Below are 22,291 nucleotides of genomic sequence, written 5' to 3'. Positions count from 1 at the left end.
ACAGGAATGTAGAATATTCAGTTTATTTGAAATAAAACAACATGACTAACTGAACTCCGTGGTGATTTTAGGTCTTTTTAATTATTTCAAAACATTTGTGTCACTGGTTATATTGTCACCGAAAATTGCATCAAGTTATGGATAAACTAAATAGAAAATGAAGTGTACTATGACTGAATATGCTTAGGTGCAAGAGATATTTTTTGCGGTTAAACACACCGCTGTTGGCACACCACATGCATGCTACTTCAACCAGTATAAATAGTGAGGATTTTATATGCTAGGCTTTTTGTAACGTTACGATATAACATCAGTTGGATAGCTTTCGTCTAAAGTAGTGTTTCCTAACCGGTGGTAAGTGTACCACTAGTGGTGCGCAAGCACCTTTCCGTAAAACGGATATAGTTCGAATTGAAAAAATCGTAAGTAATCCCAAAATGTTCGTTACTTCATCCGTTAGGTTACTATGTAACACTCAACTAGGTGGTACACGTCGAAATTGTTTACTTCCACGTGGTACGCAACCACAAAAAGGTTGGGAATCACTGGTATACAAGGAAATCAAGTAAACGCCGCGCTGTCGCATTGTGGTCAAATGCAGTGCAATTTATATCCCGACCTAAAATTTTACAGCTAACGCCTGTCTTGCCCACTCGAGGAAATGTTAATCAATCAATGTTTACGATTAGGTCGGCGATTGGCATGCAAGTAGCAATGTGGCATCAATCTAATATTGAAGACTAAAACGTATATACATATGCAGTTCAGTAACCACGCAATAAATAAACAGACAACACATTCACTTTGACAAACACGAAACGAGTTAAAATTTTATTGGTTACCTACAAAAAGCAAACAAGTCCCTTGTTATGAGAAAAAAGATCAAGTCACAGTAAAACCTGGAATGTTTCAACATAAAGTAAAGCAAGAATTATAGGGCGGTCTCAAATCGTCCATCCCTTGGCATTTGGCAGGTACAAATTAATTCTGTCAACTGGTAAAATTTGCGGAGAAATTTGTCACAATTTTGCGTCAATGAAATAACGTCAATGTATAATGACCATGGTTCAGACCATTCGCTTGATTGGCGGCAATGTCAATTTACATATTTGATACAAGTAGTGTATTCTAATACTTCGGTAAAACATAAATATCTGTATATTGACCTTAAAAACTGTGCAAGCAACATTTGTGCAATTACCCAATAATATCGCAAAAATACAGAACATTATGTGGTGCAAGCGCTGAACCAATGAATATGTTCTTAAGGTGTGAAGGAAATGTTTAAGACCTGTGCCAAAAAGTTATAGACCTTTACAATAATACACAAAAAAATCATGATAACACGTATCTAATCCACAAAGATGCAATGAAATAATCGAAAAATAAACTATATTAGGGATTATAATGCTGCTGTTGTCTGAAGGTTACTGGTAACAAAATTGTTTGTTTTATTCGTATTCATGTCACTGACTTCAGGCAATGACTCATCTTTTTGCTGCCGCGTAGGTCGGCACAGTTTCATAATCACGTTTTTCCACTGGTTCGTATACAAGAACGGGTTAAGGGCACTGTTAACTGGAAGCAAGAACCCAATCATGTAGAACGTCACGTATTTGCTAATAGACGATTCATCTATGGACTTTGTGATCGCGATAAGTGAAATTGGAACCCAGCAAGCAAAGTCCGTCAACACAACGAGAAATATACGACGGTGCATTGCTTTATTTTCTTGTTCTCGGGTGTTGTCTTCAGACGAACTACAACAAAAGCAGCTGCAAATGCCCCAACATTTCATAGAGGAACCTGCGTCGAAACCAGATGTTCGTCGTAGGATTATGGAGTAAGAGAGGGCCATGTAGGAGAAGGCAAAGAAATTAAAAAATACGATTTGCAGCAGGAACCCCAACGCCGGGTTTTGATCTGTGTTGAAATAATTGGGTGAACAAAAATTTGTTCCACTGTAGTAAGGATAGGTCTTCAATGTTGTCTTGTTAAAAAGTTGCATATCGTCTAAAAACGAAAACAGTTCATCCCAAGAACGCGACATCGGTAATACGTACGAGCAGTTGACTTTCTTCAACATTGGTTTGACTATTTTTACCAGCTCGGTGTACGTTGCTGTAAACGGGAGATCAAAGCATTCATCTTCAACATACATGCTATTGTGAAACGTGTCTTTGTTTCCAAGTAAGGGGATGCACCCTACAAACGTCCACACAATCCAAGATAGAACAAGGGGAAAGATAACAGGTTTGATTTGAACTATTTTGTACGGCCAAAGTACGCTGTACAATCTACATGAAGTAATAAGTATTAAAGTTGTAACTGAAACTTGACTGGAGACAAACCCAGTTATTCCAATGAATGAGCAAGTGTTACCAGCTTTCCATAGTTGATAATCTCGCGACAAAAGCGGTGTTCCAATTTTAGAATACAGAACCATATGAGACAAGAGAAACAACCCCATAAAAAAATCAGCAGTGCTTAAATTTAACAATAGGATGTTGTGGAGTGTCTTCACTCTTCCCATGATACCAAACTTCTTGTATAGGAGAGAAATACTATTGAACATTATAAGAACGTTGCCAAACAGAGCAAATACACCCAATGCCCATGTTAGAATGTAAGCAATGGCATACATCGCATCAAATTTAATTCGATCGTCTCTAGGATCCGGGGCAAATCCACAGTTTAATAATTCGTTTGTTGAGATGCATTTGTTTGTATTCACGTAATGTCCCAATATACCTTGAAACCTTAACGACTTGCATTCGCCAAATGAAACGTTTCGACAGATTTTGAACTCCTGGGGATAATTTTCATCGGTGGTGTTGCATAAGCTGATACATTGCCCAAAGGTTGCACCTAATGGAATAAAAAGTTTTAGAATTCTTTTGAGGTTTTTGTACTGCTTTTTTTAAACTAAATTTTTCTGCATGATGAACATATCAATGCTCGTGTACACATTTATAGGTGGTCTGTTCACCTGATATAGTTCTGCTCTTTAGAAGATTGGATAGGTCGTTATCTTTAAATAATTAATGCATTTACACACGATGAGACATTGGTAGCATGATCTCAAAGCACGCCCCAAGAAAGTTCTTGCCACCGTTTACACACTTACAATATCGTTGTAACCTACTTCCCTACTATAATTATTGGCTCAATTACATTCACAAAACGTTCAATTACAGTCAAATGTAGAAGACATCATACCTCCTGGGTATAGATCTGTCATTTGTGGACAAGGTTAAGGTAAGTATTACCGAGGTTGAATTTTACGTTGAATACTAAGCCCTGCAGATAAAACAAATTTTTAATATAATAATAGTAGTCTGTTGCGCAATTCACGAAACTACATCAAACGTCCTTTGACTGCTAATAAGTGATTGTCCACGTGCTTTACGTTTTTATTCACAGAAGGTTATCTTACATGCTGAATGGAAACGTCAAAGTCGGATCTATATAAGTTACTATGCATTAAAACAAGTAATAAAGAGCATGCAGTATACAAGCCACTTCACTGTAATCCACTCAAACAAGCCTTTACAAGTATGCAAATTTAGACGCCTGTCTATGATTAATAGACACTTTTTCGCGACACCGCAAGACTTGAGTTTAATGTGAGTTCAGCCATGTCCGCGGTGTCCTTTTACTCTTACATTCCCCTGTCAGTCTTAGTCGATCATTGAAGTTTAACTGAGGAAGTATCTAAATATCTTGACAACCTATTAGGTCCTGTCACAGGTTTATACAATACTTGGTTGTGGCCAACCATGACTCATTTACAATGTAAGCAGCTATCCTTCATTACCATGCAGTAAACATCTGTTCTCCACAAAGCCCGTTAATAACCAGTCATTAAAACTCAGACGTTGGTAACCCGAAATTACGCAGGGAAAAAGTATTAAACCTTTTTATTTGCTTTTGAATTCACGAAAACCTTACCAGCAAGCTTACCTGCAAAATTTTTTGGGCAAATTTTCAACGAATCTTACTCCACACAAAAATTTAAGAAAAATACATTCTTTGCCCATAGCGAAGATTACGTTTACAACGACTGACACTTTCTGACTGCTTTTAGAATTTACGTGCGACGAATTTAGGCCCAGTCGAAGAAGATTTTTTCCTTGACATTTGCATTTGTGATTGCACATAACACAGTTAAAATGTTGCTATGACTTTTTGGAACAGATATTACACAAGCAATACCTCACCCACTTATAAACAAAAATATACACGCCACGATGCCCGATCACGTTTTACATCTAATGAAATTATAATTTTATTAAAGCTCAGCAATGTGATTCAACGACCTATTTTTTATATCCGGACGCTCGTTTTTGGACTGAAAAAAGACTGAAGCAGATGCAATATCCTTACTTCGAATATTAGCTCAAGCTTTATTTAGCGCAAATGGACAGCAAACAAACTCTTTGGGTTATTTACTGACAATTTAATTCCAATCTTTAAGTTGGACACTTTTGGACTCTTTGATGTTTTTTTTTAAAGTAAGTGAAAATGCAACACGACTTTGCCTGATCTGAGTTACAAAACCCTTTCAGCCAGCGGACAGCTTCTCTGACTTTATTTAGATATTTATACAGCCGATGTGACGCAATATCCGCATGGACGTGTTTGCTTCCGACAGGTCCTCATTACTTTGGTTATAAATGCCCGTCTGTTGTCGCCAATCGATCATCCACGAAACGTTTAAAACGACGTGAAATACAACACCTCAAACCACTGCAGCTTGTGGTTACGGCATATTCGATTATTTTACAAATAAAGTCACAACATAGGGAAAGGTCCTAAAGCATGGACTCACAGACAGTTCGGCATCGTCGTTTCACACACAAGACTGTGCAACATAGAAACCTGTGCAAATGTTAACGTCCAGGTTTCGACAAGGCAACTGCAACAATCCTATAATGACCAAGCAAAAAATATTGCTACGTCATCACCATCAAGGCAACGGCTGAGTTGTGTAATATGTTCAGTGCATGTGTGTGTAAGAAAATTCTATTTCCCACGTGAACAGTTAAAGTGCTAGTTAATGTTATTGTGCAAATTATATCCTCTGCTCTGGGCTGATTGCATTACAGTCTAGCGTTTGGTCATTCTAGTCTTACTACTATCACGTGACAAGTGCACGCTTTGCCTGCCTCGGTCCAAGGACCGGGGTATAGGGCATTCTATTCTATACTCTATCGGTTGCCACGTAAACTGTTTATGTGAAAAGGATTAAAGTTAACATTGCCTGCCTTGTGTTCATATTGGCACTTAAGAATAAAATTGTACAAACAAATTGGAAGATTGATCAGTTCGAAACCAAAAGTAAGGATATTGCCAAATTCCAGCCCCAAGACTTGGGCCTTTTAAAGGTCAAGGACCATAAACTCTGAAGTGAGGTTCACCTAGGAAATCTATGCCTAAACTAAACGCTACCTATTGCGCCACATGTTGTTCAACCGCCTGTTTTTGGTCATAAACTGAAATTAAAATACTATTACCGTTTTGTGAGTACAGGGTTTAGGATGTTCCCAATACAGGAACGTCTGGTTATGTGTGAACCAACGAGTTCACATAAAAATAAAAAATATTTAACATAAAAAAACAACATGCAGAATACAAGCCACTTCATTATTATCAACTGTCTGAGAGTCAGGCTTTAGCACTTTCGCAATACAGGAACCTCTTGTCATCCCTGAACCAACGAGTTCACTAAAACCCGTCTTTACGAAACAAAAACAGTTAAAAGTCGTAACGACCTCGCAAACATCTGCGAGACAAGCTGTATAGTTGAAATTGTGCCATTTGAAGCAAAGCGGTATTTATGTGACCTCACTTAACGATTGAAAATGGCACAATATACAAGCAGTCCATTATGTACAACAGCAATGAGTTCAGAAAGCAACCTAGTTTCTGTTTGAAAACTTTGCATCAGTCTTTCATCTTTCTCACGAATGTCTGATAAATCCCTACGGGACATACGATCTATTGTTAACCGCAACTTGAAATGAAAACACTACAGAAGTTAAATGCCTCATTGTCGATAAACCGCCCTTCCCAAAGGTCTAATACTTTTAAATTAGACAAGGCATTCGCGCAATTATCTGCAAATATCGTCGACTATGGTGAATTGTGCACAATGCTATTGATCAGATGTTGTGAGCGTGAAAGAAAAATTCGATTGTGCAAATTTACAGTTCCTTTGTCGCAATGTGCTCGAAGAATTAGACAGTGATCAGCGCAAAAACAATCTCAAAACATTTGATATTTGGAACTAAGTCCACGTTTTGTGTATTGTAGGATTGTCCACCTTATAGTTCCGAGTAATTTGCAAACCACATATTTCTATTTCCACTGCAGCATAGCCGGTGGGAATTAACCTTCTCCTACGAACTCCTCTTATGATATTTGATAATAATGAATACAAGTCATCAAGTAATCAATATTGCGCGGGTGTGAAGCGGTTAAATGATTACATGAGAGTCTGCAGCTGTTTACGTAAATTAGGGCGGTATGGAGCCTGTTTATTGTGCTTAACTCTCATTCTTCTTTGGGCTTTTGGCCACATGGGTCGACATTTACTGGTTGAAAAAAGCAGGAAGGAGTCACCTGAACGCACTTTTCGGCAATTTTGTGTTGGGCCCAACTCTCATGTCCAATTGCATGAAAATTAGCAACAAAAGCGAACATTTTGGATTGAATTACAATGTGGGGTATGTAATCTTGACCCTAAAATTGTCAAATAGCTCGACCTTCTTCCCAAACCTTCGTCAACAAGCGAACGGTGGTTAAAACCTGTTATATTTCGCGGATTATTACCATAACATATACTTTTACAATGTTTCCAACTGTTTCAGACCTTTCTGTAACGCTGCTTTATACCGTGTGTCTTCCAATACTTTGTAAAAGTGTTTAGTACTAAGTCGCAGCTGTAACATGTTTATTTACAAAAATAAATTCCATAAATAGAAGGAAAACACAAACGAACCTCTCGGCATGCTCAGAAGCAGCGAAATCACAGTAAAAACTAGGGTTGCGTCGCAAAAAATGCAGAAAAAACAACTCAACGAAAACCGTAAGGCCCGTTATCGTCGTCATAAAGCTCTTCTGTGACCTCATCATCGTCTTCCATGTCGTCATTGAGGTTGGGGCCGTTGTGGGCGTCTCCGTTAGCATAGTTAACACTTCTGCCCAGTGGGACACCGACAGCAGAGTGCACAGCTTCAATAGTGCGCATACTCACGTAGTATGAAAGGTTGATGGAAGGAATGCGACTTCGAAGTTCTTGTATATAGTGATAAGCCTGGATACAAAATAAAGGATTCACTTTCTGTTTTTTCATGTGTCGGGGATTTGTATAATCTAGCAAAATGAGCCAATATGATCAGTAAGCAGGGCCCTAGAGAGAAAACAGAAACTTTTCTTTTGCAAATCACATAAACTTTTCGATAAAACCCAGCTTTTAGTTAGAAATTCCTCAGTTTTGAGGGAAATGGTTATCGTGGGCCCCCTTTTGTTATTAATGGGCCCATAGTTTGACATTGACCTTGGTGCGCCGCAGTGGGGCATGTCAGTGAGCAGCCAGTGCACGCTGTTAAGCCGAACAGCGTCAATCACCAGCCACACACGAGATCCGTTTGGTCGAAACAATTTGCAGTCTGTAGCGCTCTGGCAAACTTTACTTGAAAAAAAATCAGCCTAAAATACGCATAAGGTTAGTCGAAAAACCATCGCCCTTTAGTTAATCTGATGGTAACAAAAGTAAGTGTTTGACTTTTTTTTTTTGCAGTAAAAGTTTTGCAGTAAGTAGTCGGGTATTCCTTTCTACGTAACCTTTCTACGTAAACGTGTACAAAAACCCACTACCAGGATTCACTCACCCTGTCGAAGTTATCTTGTGTAGCGTAATATTCGATAAGTAACGCATACACGTCACCATAACGTACAGAAGATTCAAGATCAGATTCATCTAAAAGGGTTTGACATTGCTTCAATCCCTCCTGGGCGTCCGTTTCAAATAATCTGCAAATTTGCATATTGTTAAATACGCCATCACTGACGTGAATAACGTTCAGACAGTTTCATTCAACGAAATTAAGAAAATTTTGTCGCAAATTTGCTTCGTATGGAACGGTCCTGTCTGGAACAAAAAAGTTACGCACAAGTCAAGACTTTAAAGACTCCACCAAACTTTTATTCGCTTGTTGAGAGCTGTGACGTAACAATAACGTCTTTCTACCTTTTAGTTTGTGTAAACTTCTTCATGACGGAGATTCGACCTTTGACCTCTGACACTTTGCTTTCCTGGAGTTGACGGTCGGCCATCTTTGCTTTCGTGAGACATTTCAGTGCTTCCGTGAGAGCCCCGATCGCTTTGTCGTAATTCTGATACTCGTCTATCTCAACCTGTGAGAAAAAGCACGATCACATTTCCCTGACAATGGTGACATATTAATATGTTTTTTAATCTCCAAAAACATGCGTCATTGGATAAATCGTCTGCCACTCCATATGCGTAATTTCGGATGTCTCAAAAGAAATGACAGACCCGTCGGTACCAACAGACAGAATAAACTGATTCCGGTCGTTTCGACCCTTGGTGGTGTTTTACTATTTGTAATGACAAGGTAACTTCTCAACACGACATGTTGTGTCAGTAATTACCCTTTAACCAAAGACATTCAAATTGTAGTAACATTCGTGTGATGAATATATGTCTCCACTTCATTAAAATCAAAGCCAGATGCGGTTTGGATAATTTAGGAGTCTGGCAATTAGTGTGTAGTTCATAGTCTAATAAATAGTTTGAAATCAATATGAAAGCTTTTCCAGATCAAATATAGTTTTCAGATTAAATGTTATGACGTGTTTATGCAGAAATGACTCCAATTTTTTGTATGTCTACAGTTACGGAAAATCGCCAATCAGTTCTTGCACTCACTTCTGATATATAGACGTATATTTGGGTAATATATGACCAGCAATATAACAATTCCGCATACACCCGAGCCGATCTGAATGACCCCTGGTCTATAATGTATTTGATCACTAATTGAAAAAATTGCGGGTAAGAATATTTGCGGCAATTCGTCCCCAGTTAATTATGGGCGCCAGACTCGATAACCTTAATGTTTTTATCGTTGACCATCGCACCTTATTTCTTGTGTTTATTGTTTAACCGCGTAGTTGCTTTAAACAAGAAAGCCAAAGGTAATATGCTGCTACATTCATTTGAGAAACTTCAATAATGATGGACACAATAGTGTTCGAAACGTTATTAGATTTGGGTTTCTTGTTTAAATTAATGAACTTCAATTTTTTTTTTGCCAAAAATGCAAATGATATAATTTTTTGAATGATTTGATTTTCCAACCAGTACTCGCATTTACAAGTGGATCTGCATCATGGCAGTAGAAACGGCTACATTTCTCCATTAGTATCTAAATATTTTCCTCTGCTTGTGTAAATTAGATGGGAATAACAAATTAATCAACGTCAAAATCTACGTAATCAAGTACAGCATTTAGAACAGTTAATATTTCAACCACTTGCCTGAGCACAAGCGTCGTAAAATCCAGCCAACGAATCGAGCGCTCTTCCTTTGGTGTAAAAGTTGATGATTCCCTTCATTATTTCAGGGTCTTTTCGCCAATCTAGTGACTGAAGATAATTCGCTGCCATCACGTAAATGTTTCTGGATCGCGATACTCCGGCAAAGAACATGATTTTTTCTGTGTCCCCGGATTTCAGCAGAGCCCGCATCGCCTAAACGTGCAAAAATTTACAATTAAGAGTTTTAAAAGACAAGAATATTTTAAATCTATTGGAAAAAAAATAAGTCAAGTTTATAACTATTGGATATAACAGTTTTAACTATGTAGGCCACAGGTATTGTGCACTTTTGGTCAAATAATCAATAATATTAATTATAGTATGTGCAATAAAATGGTTAATTAGTTAACATACAATGAATTGGTTTCTAATTTTCAACACATTATATTTACAAACTGATCTACGGCAGCGCTTCAAATTTACGACAAGAGAAAACATAATTTGTAGTGGAAGTTCATATTGTGTGCGAAATACTTGGGAGCGCATGATTTGAAACATGAAAGCCAAATCTACGCGTCATGTGTGATGACGTCACTACTCTGTATATATTTATAGACGAGGTGTTGTCACGTTATGGTGTTAGATCTCAGTTCCGACTGTTTGTCCCTTGTTGGGAACAGTCGGACACACAAACATTTGCCTATATGTTTACAAACAGACTTCTTTGGAGTTCATCTTTAGTACTCTGGTTATGTTTGAACATAAATTTTGTAACAAAAGTACTTCTTACCCTTTCCTTGTCACCAGCTTGAGTGTAGATTCGACAAGCGAGGTGATATTCACCCTGTTTCATGCAGCAGTCCGCAAGTTGGACGTGGAGTCGTTCTCTAATCAAACAATATTACTTATCAAACGTACAATACCAAACCAATAGTGAACAGATGACTGCGGGCAATTGGTGGAAAAACAACACGTTGCGCAATAAATAAATTTACCTCTGCGTGGGGTCCATCGAACCCTTTGGTACGGTCAGCTTTGTAACGAGCTCTTCGTTCAAGCGAACGTTTTGCGTGCTACAGATGTTGATAGCCTCAGAATACTAAACGCCAAGAAAAACAAACAGTACATGATGAAAACGCCCTAATATACAGACTAACAACAAACCGATGATCATTAACTCAAAGTAAAACAAATTAAATGATAATTTCATTACAACAAAAATGTCAAAATGTGAGAATTATTTTACAGAAGAAAAAAAGTCACCAGTTAATGCGACTACATATCACATCTCATAGAATTAAAGAATGTTCAAACGAATTTATACCTTCTTAGCGACCACGAGCATGGCAACCGCGCGATCGTATTGTCCATGTTCCATAAAGAAGTCGGCGCATCTTTCCAATAATACAGGGTCGGTTTTTTCATCCAGTTCCTGAGAAATTAACTCAAGCGCTCCAAACTGCTTACTTTCAAATGCAAGTTGCAGCGCTTTTGAGAAATGTCCAGCCTAAATATAAAAAAGAGAAGGTTAGATAAAGACATTTGCAGATTTGGAGAAGAAATAAATTATTTTTTTGTGAGTTGTTACTTTTTTTCGTATTTTGTTGTTGTTGTTTTTTTTAAGTAGAAATGATATTTTCGAAAAAACTTAAACGGTTGCTGTACACCCTAAATACGGCAACACTGGAGGGTATCATGGGCAAATATCTATCAAGAAATGCTATGATAAATACAATACAACATGGGAACAGGGCATGGGCAATTGTTTGGCCCAAGTTTTTATGACATAAAAATAAAGATGAGAACATTAGACCTTGTGGTAGAGCATGACCGCTTTATCCATTGTATCAGGTCTGTCTTCATAGTAAGCTGCCGCCTCCACCATATCAGTGGGAGTACTGAGAAGTGCGAGGTTCATCAACTGATCTTCGAATCCATGTTCCTAATATTTATCAGAAAGTTTCGTTTTCGTTTACTCAGGTTCAGAAGTACAAACGGCAGTGATTTGCAATTTGTCGTTAAATTACATTACTAATCAAATAAAGACAATAAAATGAATAAAATGGAACAATCTTCATAGTTTTTATATAGGGAATCAGAATTTTGCTTACAAGAGCAGGTATAGAATTTAATGTCTACTCAGCATTTAAACTTTTCATGTGTTCAATGTGTATATAACAGTTACGCCACATAGGTAAGTCTATTTTATATACGGAGTAGTCCCAAATGCCCCAAATATACGTATTACATTAATAGCTATAACTCACCTTGCATATTCTGATTGCATTTCCATAAGCCATTGCTCTAGTGAAGAAGTGAATCGCCTGTTTGATGTCATCGTTATTCTCGCATTGACGAGCAAGATGGTAACAAGCTGCTTTGTCTCCTGTCTCGTTCGCCACTTCTGCCGCCTGCAATCACAAAAATTCGATTACAAACAATGGATGCAATCATATGATTTAATTGAACTGCGTATCAGTGCCATGCACTATTTCGACCTATTGGGTCTCATTGTTGTTTCTTTGGTGACTATATAGAATGATCTTATACACGCAAGTGGCAGCTCACTCAAAACCTTCAACATTAGTGAAATGACAAGTCGGTAATCGCACAAATAAGCTGACACAACTTCCATGCATCATTTGGGAATCTCGGGGTTAACAAAAGGACAAATTCGTTCGAATACTAACCTTCTCTGTGTTGCCGCAATAACAGTAAACCCTGACGAGAGATAGGGGGTCGGCGGCTTGTTGATAAAACTTTAGAGCTGTGTCCATATCACCCGTTGATTCCATATACTGGGCCCACCATTTGCGCAATTTTCTAAACGCAAAAATTAGAAACTACACATCCGATGTGTGTTTGATAAGTTTGACGCCATACCTGTCCTTGGTCTTCATGATGTAAGCTTCCAACATTTCCGACTCGTCAAATAACATCCGGGGCACTTCGAAATAGTGAGTTCCAGATTTTTCGAAGCTAAAATACCGACGTTTGGTTACTTTTTTCCATATAAAACGTGTAATTTAGGAACTAGACATGCAATATAGCTCATTATTGTTGTTCGACTGGAGAAAAAAGGACACACTCCAGATTTGGCGTTTATTTAACAACTAAAGTATTTGTAAAAACTTTGTAATGCAACAAATCTCACTTAGGAATTGCCGCCGAAACATCTCCGCATGTTTCCAAGTGTTTCGCGTATTTGTAGAAAGTTGATCGAAGGTTGATTCTGTCGTGTTGTTCGGCAGTGTCAACAGCCTTATAAGCAAATAAACCACGCTTTATAACCTATTTGAATAAGAACTGACGATGCTTATTTAGCGAAACATGTATTCTTGAAAATAAATGCGTTGACATCAGGCTATTTGATATTGTAATTTTGCAAACGTGAAGTTTCCACCTGTGTCACGCACAAGTGGCGTTGGAAAAAAGGTAGATTTCGGAATATATACATTAAATGTTGTTACGTTTTATAACCACCCGCTTTCCAAAATGAGATATCACATCAAAATACACACCTTTTCCCACTGCCCGGTTGCTTGGTAGAAAATATTGAGCAAATCGTATCTTCCACAGTTGATGTACAGTTTTTCGGCCTCGTCCTGGATGTAACAGACGACGTTTTTTCGATCGTTAAATTAAGTATTAAATAAAGTCATATATTTTGAGACCTATTATGAGTTGTTATGAGCATACGTGAACTGTCCAAATGAAACAGAAAACAACGGACATCATATTATAGATTATATTTTGCTGTGGTTGAATATAGTGGTGGTCGGAGTGTTTGTTCAATGCAAGCATGGAAACTTACATTCATTCCTAGCTCAAGGGCAAGTCTAGCGATCCTTGCGTCACGTTGTGGTTCCTTAGCAACCTCTTTGAGCGCCCTGGCCCCCCTGACGTTACCCATGTTCGCCAGACAAACTTTGGCCACGTCGAGTCGTCGTGACTTGACACACATCTGTGCCATACTTTCCCACACGGCAGTTCTGCAAAATAAAATAAATCTTATCGAATATTTTTACCGCCTAAACGCTTTGTCATCCAATTGCAACTTTGCTTTGTAGGATTAACCTCGTTACAACTTTAATAACAAACAAATGCCAATTTATTTGAGATCATGAGAACGTAGTTTTGTATTGCAAATATATATACAGTATTTCACATCTATATTTCAATTACAATTTTAAAGTTTAATAAGATAAACAAACATCGACTTGCGTGAGATTCCCAAAAAAAGTATTTTTTGACAAAATTTTTTTGAATTGAATTCACTCAAAATTAATTTAATGTCCAGTAAGTTCGTACGATAGTTTTTACCCTTTAATGAGCTTGATTGCCTTGAAAGCTTCGTCCATATCTCCAATAGTGAGGTAGTAAGAGAAATCGAGCATTGCAGATATTGAACCACCATCACATTCATCCAAACCAACAAAATCACGCATCGTCTTTCTGTAAACTGAAGTCTGCACGGAAGGGACAAATGTTAATTCACACCGGTTCAAGAGAAATTGTCATAAAACACTGCTAGAATCTAAGCAGGGCAGTGTTGATTGACAGATCTGCCTTTAAAGTTTCAGTACATCCCGGGAACACAAATAGACGATCAGCGTCAGTTAGACATAGACGGTGTATGTATGTATACACCGTGTCGCTACACTGTGTTATGTATATATACACACATTTGAGCTTGAATACTGGTTACAAAATGCGATTGTGCAAAATATATCAAATAAATAATTTTAAAGGCATTGACAAAGCGACATGATAGTTTAATCCGACAGTCTATGTTAATTTTGAAATAAAATCCACCAGAAACCTATGCAGGATCTTATCTACATCCCCGCCGTGTATTAGTACGTATGATAGATGGAGGTGGAAAGAATGTTGTATATTCTGGTTAGTTTCTACCTTTTCCGGACTTTTTTCTTCCTCTTGATCAGACGGCGAGTCTGCTTCTGTGGTTTGTGGTGAGGCGATCTACATGTTTCAGTTATTTGTGTGAACAAATAAACTGACTAGATATGAAATGTAAAAACGAAACTACAGCGACGAAAAAGTCTACTTCAGTTTTCTTGCATGAAACTGGTTGAAAAACTATATTTGATCAACCATTTTCGTTTGGTTGGTAAAAATGTTGTCACAAACTACGGCTACAGCAAAAGTGCAATGCCTATCATATGAACACTGAACAGAATAATTAATCTTTTAATATTAATGCCAGAGCAATGTGCTACACAAAAGCATGAACATTTGATGTTAAACATGAGAAAAAGTACGATTGAAACTTTTCAGCAGTTTACCGATTTTGTGAAGTAGAAATATGGAACTTTGTGACCAACGAGTTGATCGTATTCTACATTCCGATCGAATGATCCTTGCAACATGATGCCGTTATCTTGTGTTGTGAACATCGTCACAATCATAACATCAGCCTGTACAAACAACATACCTACCCGTTGCAAAGAAGTAGTGTCAAATGGCATGCTGTTATGCCAAATGAACCAACCGCCAGCTTGACGCTTGTGCGTAAAATGTGTTAACATAATGTGTTTAAACAAATTTATAGACAATACGTTTTGTGCAGCCACTTTTGCTCGCCATAACTTTCAAATGAACTTAGGATTTACAAACAAATTTCGATTATTTTAAAATAGGTGCACGTTATGCAGATATTGATATTTTGTACCCCAAAATTGCAAAAATCAGATACAGTCTTACAAATTTTCACTACTCAAAACTTACATGAGGGCTTTAAAAGATGCATGAAACTTCACTGACACAACTACTCAGTGAATATTATTTGAATTTGATAACTCTCGTACAACTTACCGGCTTTGGTTGACCAATTGATTTTTTGCCTTTACTTGCTGGAGGTTTATCGCTGACGTGGGCCTCGCACGTCAACATCCTGTTGTCAGTTGCATCCCAGTGGACGCTGATCGGAAAACGACCCGCTACCTCGGACGCCGCATCTGCGCGACTTCTGTAAAGTGATGATAAGGAAGACATTTTACCATTAGGCCAGGCAAGAAAATTTAGCAGTGGAGCCAATAATATGAATTGTGTATAAGCTGCAGACAGATGGCCACTGTTTCGACTTAAAAGGTCTCATCAGTGCAGCTGGTGTGACTATAAGACGACTTTGCTGAATAAACGGCCAAGCAAAGACTTCCACTTTGTGGTGACTATACAATCACCGTCATTCGTTGGGCACTATATTAGGTGGAAGTCTTTGCTTGGCCGTTTGTTCAGCAAAGTCGTCTGATAGTCACACCAGCTGCACTGATGAGACCTTTTAGGTCGAAACAGTGGCCATCTGTATGCAGCTTACACAATTTTATATTCAAAGAAAATTTAGATTAAAATTTTGCATTTTTATGCAACTAAAATATTGTATTTTAGAGGTTTTTGAATACCGAACTGAAACTTCAAAATTCGACATGAGTATGGTCTACATTAGATGTTTATATCCTTCATTTGCTCAAATATTATGACGAAAATGCCTAAAGTGTCGACTGCAAAGTCACCACAAGGTGGGGCGGTCTTTGCTTGACCAGTCAGTTGACAAATTTGTTCTTAATGTTCAAACAGTTTGAACTCACTGCAGCTCACGTGTTATAGCAAGTTGTAATATGTTGAAACGGCAACTGAATCACTTGAATATTGTACAAGTGCCCTCATTATAAAGTAAGTGGTGCTCCATTAACTTACTGCTCAATATCAGACTTTGGACCAAGGTCGCTAGTGTACTCATCCTGGTCATTTTTGCCGGTTTGAAAATCAAAACTTTCAATTTTGTCCAACTCTGTGTCGTAAATGTACAACTTGGGATCTGGCACGCCATTGTCCTGCACAACAAAACAAATGGATTGGTGAACGCTTTTCCTTTATAAATTGAAATTATGATTGAAATTATGAATTATGCAAATATTCTAAATATATATTACCGTTCATGTGTCTTACAACAATGAATATATGTCAATAAAATTGTGCAATATTAAGTTTCGGATTGTAGACAAGTTCTTACTTTTCTGCATATAACAGCTACTTTCGAGCCATTATGGTTACACACAACTTTTTCCAATGTCCCAAATCTTTCCATAGCTTCTGTCATTGATTTTGTGCTGCAATGTGGTTTGGCATCTCTGAATTATCACACACAAAATTGTTAAGATTACTTGACAATTCTTAATTAAGAGCAACATATATACACCTACATACTAAAATGTGCAAATCACTTGCCTGCGAGTTAAGTCATAAACCCTTATGCAGCCGGCAGAGGTTCCAACCACCAGATAATCTCCTGACACGCTCAGTAAAGTGGGGTCACCTTCACTTTCTTGAAAATGAATCAATTGTTTGACTGTTCCCTGAAAATATTTATTCATCACATAACTCTTTTATTTTTTTTTACTTTTAAATTGATACTTTACGAACACATATTCATGCTGAAAGATTTAATATCATTATTTTGATTTATTGCATAGTTTGTTAGATTACACTTACTTGAAAGTTTCTTGCTTGTATTTTTGTTTTGTCTTTAGAATCTTTAGGTGCCTCGATGCAAAATACACTTTGGTCATGAAGTGCATTGGTGTGTGAGTCACACTCAAACATTCCTGTATTATTAAACAAGTTATCAGATTACGACTAGGCAAGATGAAATGAAAATACAACATATGTCACTGATAATGAATATCACTTATTCAGTAAAAAAATTAAAAAAGGGGTTTTAAATTTACCGAGGGAAGTTTGTGATCTTTGTGTTATTGCATACACCGCCAATTGTCTTCCATTCCACACCGCCAAGTTTTCCTAAAAATAATAATCAAACACTTTATTAAATTGCCTGATGCAAGTGGTATATAACTTACACTTGAAGCTGACATTCCGTTGAACACCATTTCCACGTCCAGTGTTATATGACCTTCAACTTTGCTTGTTGTATCTTGTGTTGTATGGACAGGGGACATACCAAGACCTGTGTTGTAATTATGATTTATTTTTTTATTGATTAACCAATGAACAATCAGTTCCTAAACTTGTTTATGAAAAACTTCACAACACTTTTGTAATATTTTTTACCACAGTGTGGCAATTCAAAATTATAATTATGCCATAAATTGTTGTGAATTACATTGTTCAAACTTTTGTTGTGAATGAATTGTTGACAAGAAAGAATCAAAGATTACACGATGATAGGAATGAACACAATGGCACACACATAAGAAACAATGATTTGACACAAAGTTAACTAACACTAAAATTTTATTCTGAAATTACCTGTTAAGTTTGAAGGTTGCTGGGCTTTAATTCCAATAAAGTCGACTGCCACATTTCTTGGGCCAACCTGTACTGCTACCATAGTTGTGGATAGCGACATTTTTGACTTTTCTTCTGCTATTACCAATGCTCCTTCTCTAGATCCAACTGCAAGTACTGGTGTATGTGGGCACCACTAAACAAGTTAAATAACAAGGCTGATAGAAATAAATTAATGAAAACCAAGTTAGCTCAAAAGAATTGTAATGATTATACATTTTAATTTTGGGGTACTATAGCAGAATACAATAAGTTTTTGTGCCTTTATTCTCCCACATGGAACGGTCAACTTGACTGCATTTTGCAGTTTCCATTTATCCTCAGGTTCAGTCTTTCCTTTGCTGGCCTGTGGAATGGCCTTCCATATTGCTATGTGATTTTTGTCGGTCCCTGCAGCTATTATTCCTATAAAATCAAACAAAAGTTGTAGCACAAAGAGTTTTATTCAAAAAACTACTTGATGTTGTTTAAGTTTGCATAGGGCATGCAAATAACAAATATATTCAAAAAACCTGTACCTTTTAATTTTATGCAAGAAACATTAATAATACATTCCCCTCTGGCAAAACCAGAGGATTCTTCCAGCAAAAGTGTGTAGTTATCACCAGATATAAGATCCCACAACCTAATCACAAAGAAAATAACATTACAACAATCATTATTTAAGTAAACAACTTTGTATTTTTCAAGATTTTAAACAACAAATTTACCAGCAAAAACTTGTTTGTTTAGTTACTTTTATATATTTATATATTATTTACATTAGGGTTATTAATACGTATTAAAAAAAAAAAATCAATAAATGGCCATTCAGCAGCAAACGTATTTCAAATAAACAGGAACTTGGAATTACCTGAGTGACTGATCAGAAGTTGCAGCAACCAGCAAACCCCTATCAGCCCAAGCAATTTGTGCACTTCTTTCTCGTCCACTGAACTTTACTCTTTCCAATTCTTCAACCTGACCATTGCTGTCAGCCAAACACTTTATGACCTGAAAAAATATATTGGGTCATAACTACAACTTCACACAATGGACAAACACTGTCAATAACTTTAAGTTATGGGATTATTCTTAGACATGCTACAGCCAAGAACAGAGGCAAAAATGAATAATGCATATATACAATATACCAAATAATTTAAACAAATACTGTTTGCTTCACAGTCCACATTCTACACATTTGCACCTGCAAGTCACTGGAAACAGCTACAACAAAATCTTTTTCATGGCAGTAGAGAATTTGTTGCACTGATGAGTCCAGTGTAAAGCATGTTGTCCTTACTCCCTTTTCGTCAATGTGATAAACCACACCTAAACAAAAAAAAACTTTATTTTAAACAATATTTTGTCTTGCATCAAAGGCGAAAATATAACAGGCTCGTGATTTGAAAACGTGATTGCATGAACAAAAAATAAAACAAAACCAAATTTCATGAACAAACCGTCTGATGTGCCGACATAAAATGAAAGACCTTCTTTCTGTCCGGATTTCAGTCGAATTCTGGAATCCATTCTTTGATTAATTTCACGCATGTCAAATGACAGCTCATCACCCACAAGTGCAGCTTTTGCCAAACTTGGAATTCTTCTTAGAGTATAAAATAATAATTAGGTATTATACTTGAAGCCGTATCAGTCTTGTGTCACTAAACTGTATAGTTAAGTACAAGACATTGGACTTGTGTCAATGTTAACCGCATGTAAACTAAGTTTAAGATGATAAATATTTTTTTTTGATAATTGTATTATTTAAAACTATTACATATTGGAAACAACTTCTAGGTTTTAACCTTAGAAACAAACAAACATCAGTCTATTTTTAGCATTACATTCATAAATAAAGAGTAGAATTTGTCTGAATTAAAACTTACAAATCAGATTCTGCAGGACGACCAGGTCTTACAACACAATCAGTTACAGCTGGACCAATATCGTGTCTGCTTAGTGGATCATGTTGCACCCGTCCTCTTGCATCACATTTCCACACAGCAAACACTCCCTCCTAATATTAAGAATAATTTGCATTATAAAAACTTTTTCCTAAAAAACAAATAGTTTAAATTAGATTTTAGGCACCGAGCACAAAAATTATGTCAACAACTTTTTTATGACGTTTATGACATAACCAACACTAAAAATGTTTTTACAATTTACGCTCTTTCCAAAACTCATGGATGTTTTTAAACTCATGGAAAGTGCTCGCTCTCCAACCATAGATAAACAAATCATCTTCAAAACATATAAAATATAAATTACTTTCAACACACCTTATCTCCAGATGCTATTCTATTTCCTTGGCTCGTCCATGCTAGACTCGATACACCTTTCGTGTGAAGACGAGGAACCTCGTAAAGCTCCTTGTGTTGTTCATTCCAAATCAAAATTTCACCACTTTCCCACCCAACTGCCACAATGTTTTTGGTTGGATGCCATACAACAGATGTCGGTGAAGCTGATCTTTGCATTAAGACACCTTGATAGGCATTGCCTCCCTGTTAAATAATTTAAGTTATAGTTACATCAATACGTACAATAAACAAAGGGCTAACCATACAAATTGAGGTCAGTTTACAAAACATTATTGTGCTTACAAAATATTGTTGATAAATCTATATTTAAAGATGTGCACTATTGGATTAACGATAACCAAGACGAATGTTAATGGCGTAGAACTGGTCAAACATATTTCAAATTTATATAAGATTCATGCATGAAATGAATAATGTTCCTTACATCTTTGTTGTAAAGCTTCACTATTCCATCGGTCCCTCCAGACAAACAATAGCACACTACAAGAAGACCCTGTTGTTCATGCCATGCAATACAGGATGCTGAAGCACCAGGGGGGAAATCCAGTTGGGAATCAAAATACAGAGCCATTTGAGGGTAAAATGTCAGAACTTACAGTTTATCATGAGAATATTAAACTTCAATAACAAGCAGTGGAACTCCCCATTAGTCAACTTTTTGTGAACCTAAACAGAACCAAAAAATATATTGAATGGGTGAAATATTCTTATAAACAATAATAAAGACTCAAGCGGACGCTGTACAAACATCATTTGATCAGGCACACAATTTTGTGCCACTACCCAACAGGCCAACAACAAGCACAACAAATAGCCTACTTTTCTTTTGTTTTATTTTCCTCGTCGTCAATAATCAGCATAAAAAACAGATATATTAAAAAAATGAACGCCAGCTAATTATTCATTTTAGATTTTCTTACATTTTGTGTACAAACAGCCACTCTATGTTAATTTTCTTTTCCAGCCTAGGGCGTTCTTCATTTTGTCCATTATAAATAACAAAACATTCAACCACTGAAGCGCGTCTTTTCTATTTCAAGCTGTTTGTGTAACTCGCTGTAACGTAAATCAGACCGATCAGACTCAATATCCCGTTTTATTATCACAAAAAATCACTGATCTCTTTTTATGAACTTTTGATAGCAGGTATTAAACTGTTTATGTCTGTTAAACTAAATATTTTTTATTTAATTGAATTAAAGTTTAATTCAAACGTCTTAAATATTGTTCAGCTATTTGTTGATTTTGCAAATAACAACTTTTAGTTTTTTCTTTGTAAAGATGACGCACACCCACTTTTCAAAACAAAAATGATTTGAAATACCTGAATTGATATAACCGTGTCCGTTTGGTCTCGTCTCCCACTCGATCAACGTAATATATGTTCCCATGTCCCGTGGCAATCGCGTCGCCCTTTTTGGTTTGTCGCTAGAAAAATAGGCCTATATAATATTCTTATCTGGAGTCTGCTTAAAGCTAAATGATATTTTTTGGCGTGATTCAAGTACGTTTGCATCCACGGCCACAACACTATTTTAGCGAAAGCTGGTGGACCACAAGTGGGCTATATAAACATTAGGCTTGTCGTAGCCGTAGTATTTGTAATTGATGGTAGAGTCTGCCATACACGTAGACCTACACTACCACAATTATTGAGATGTTTAAAATATAAATATATATATATACTACGTGTGAAACGATAAAGAATTAGAAATATTCTGATGTGCCGTGTGGGCAGCAGGAAATCATGTCGGAAACCGCATGAGGCCCGCGGGGCGCACTTTGGACCACACTAGGATATTATGCTGTACAACCTAGCTAAGTGCATGAGGCAAAATTATTTTGTCTCGGGATTGCTCGCTATTTCGCAACCCAATGTAGATTTTTTTATTTATGAAAACGGTTTCGGTAAAGAACTTTTTTGTACAACAAGCTCGCACGAGGTTTTTGTTCACATTTTTAACAGTTAAACCAATCTTAAAACTGCCATTAACTATACCGGGAATGCCATATATGTTGATAGCCTATAATTACCGAAAATATAAAGGATAACGTTATGTGGTGGCAAGCATGAACATTTTTCA

At 36.8% G+C, this 22,291-nt stretch overlaps 1 protein-coding gene across 2 annotated transcripts; it reads right to left on the bottom strand.

Moving 5' to 3' along the window:
• Positions 1–6,938: 6,938 nt before the first annotated feature.
• Positions 6,939–21,190, bottom strand: LOC145905365 (intraflagellar transport protein 140 homolog). Of its 2 annotated transcripts, none has more exons than XM_082992541.1 (34): positions 21,128–21,190; positions 20,632–20,873; positions 20,166–20,390; positions 19,770–19,900; positions 19,341–19,486; positions 19,085–19,209; positions 18,749–18,888; positions 18,414–18,520; positions 18,158–18,300; positions 17,857–18,031; positions 17,448–17,554; positions 17,316–17,388; positions 17,080–17,192; positions 16,816–16,943; positions 16,601–16,718; positions 16,285–16,421; positions 15,403–15,556; positions 14,874–15,005; positions 14,482–14,550; positions 13,891–14,036; positions 13,382–13,559; positions 13,089–13,172; positions 12,722–12,828; positions 12,451–12,546; positions 12,258–12,390; positions 11,835–11,978; positions 11,381–11,509; positions 10,892–11,074; positions 10,563–10,666; positions 10,358–10,454; positions 9,568–9,780; positions 8,255–8,421; positions 7,896–8,037; positions 6,939–7,318 (listed from the first exon to the last, which is right to left on the bottom strand). In XM_082992541.1, the coding sequence occupies exons 2-34, from the start codon at positions 20,776–20,778 to the stop codon at positions 7,079–7,081; spliced, it is 4,533 nt and encodes a 1,510-aa protein (XP_082848667.1). In that variant the 5' UTR covers positions 20,779–20,873; positions 21,128–21,190; the 3' UTR covers positions 6,939–7,078. The 2 variants fall into 2 exon arrangements, with proteins under 2 accessions (XP_082848667.1, XP_082848668.1); XM_082992542.1 differs by having other exon boundaries at positions 19,341–19,483.
• Between the last annotated feature and the right edge of the window lie 1,101 nt (positions 21,191–22,291).

Source organism: Ascidia mentula, chromosome 6 (genome assembly GCF_947561715.1).
Source record: "Ascidia mentula chromosome 6, kaAscMent1.1, whole genome shotgun sequence".
Classification (NCBI taxonomy): Eukaryota; Metazoa; Chordata; class Ascidiacea; order Phlebobranchia; family Ascidiidae; genus Ascidia; species Ascidia mentula.
Note: the sequence above shows the minus strand (reverse complement) of the source record. Positions and strands in the feature narration are given on the sequence as shown.

What these genes read in the sequence shown, in the direction of transcription:
- LOC145905365 (XM_082992541.1), bottom strand. Translation starts at nt 20,778, where the DNA reads ATGGCTCTGTATTTTGATTCCCAACTGGATTTCCCCCCTGGTGCTTCA. An exon ending in TTCTTGCATAAAATTAAAAG is followed by an intron (nt 18,301 to 18,413) that starts GTACAGGTTTTT and finishes TTGATTTTATAG; the next exon opens with GAATAATAGCTGCAGGGACC. An exon ending in TCGATGGACCCCACGCAGAG is followed by an intron (nt 10,455 to 10,562) that starts GTAAATTTATTT and finishes TTGTTTGATTAG; the next exon opens with AGAACGACTCCACGTCCAAC.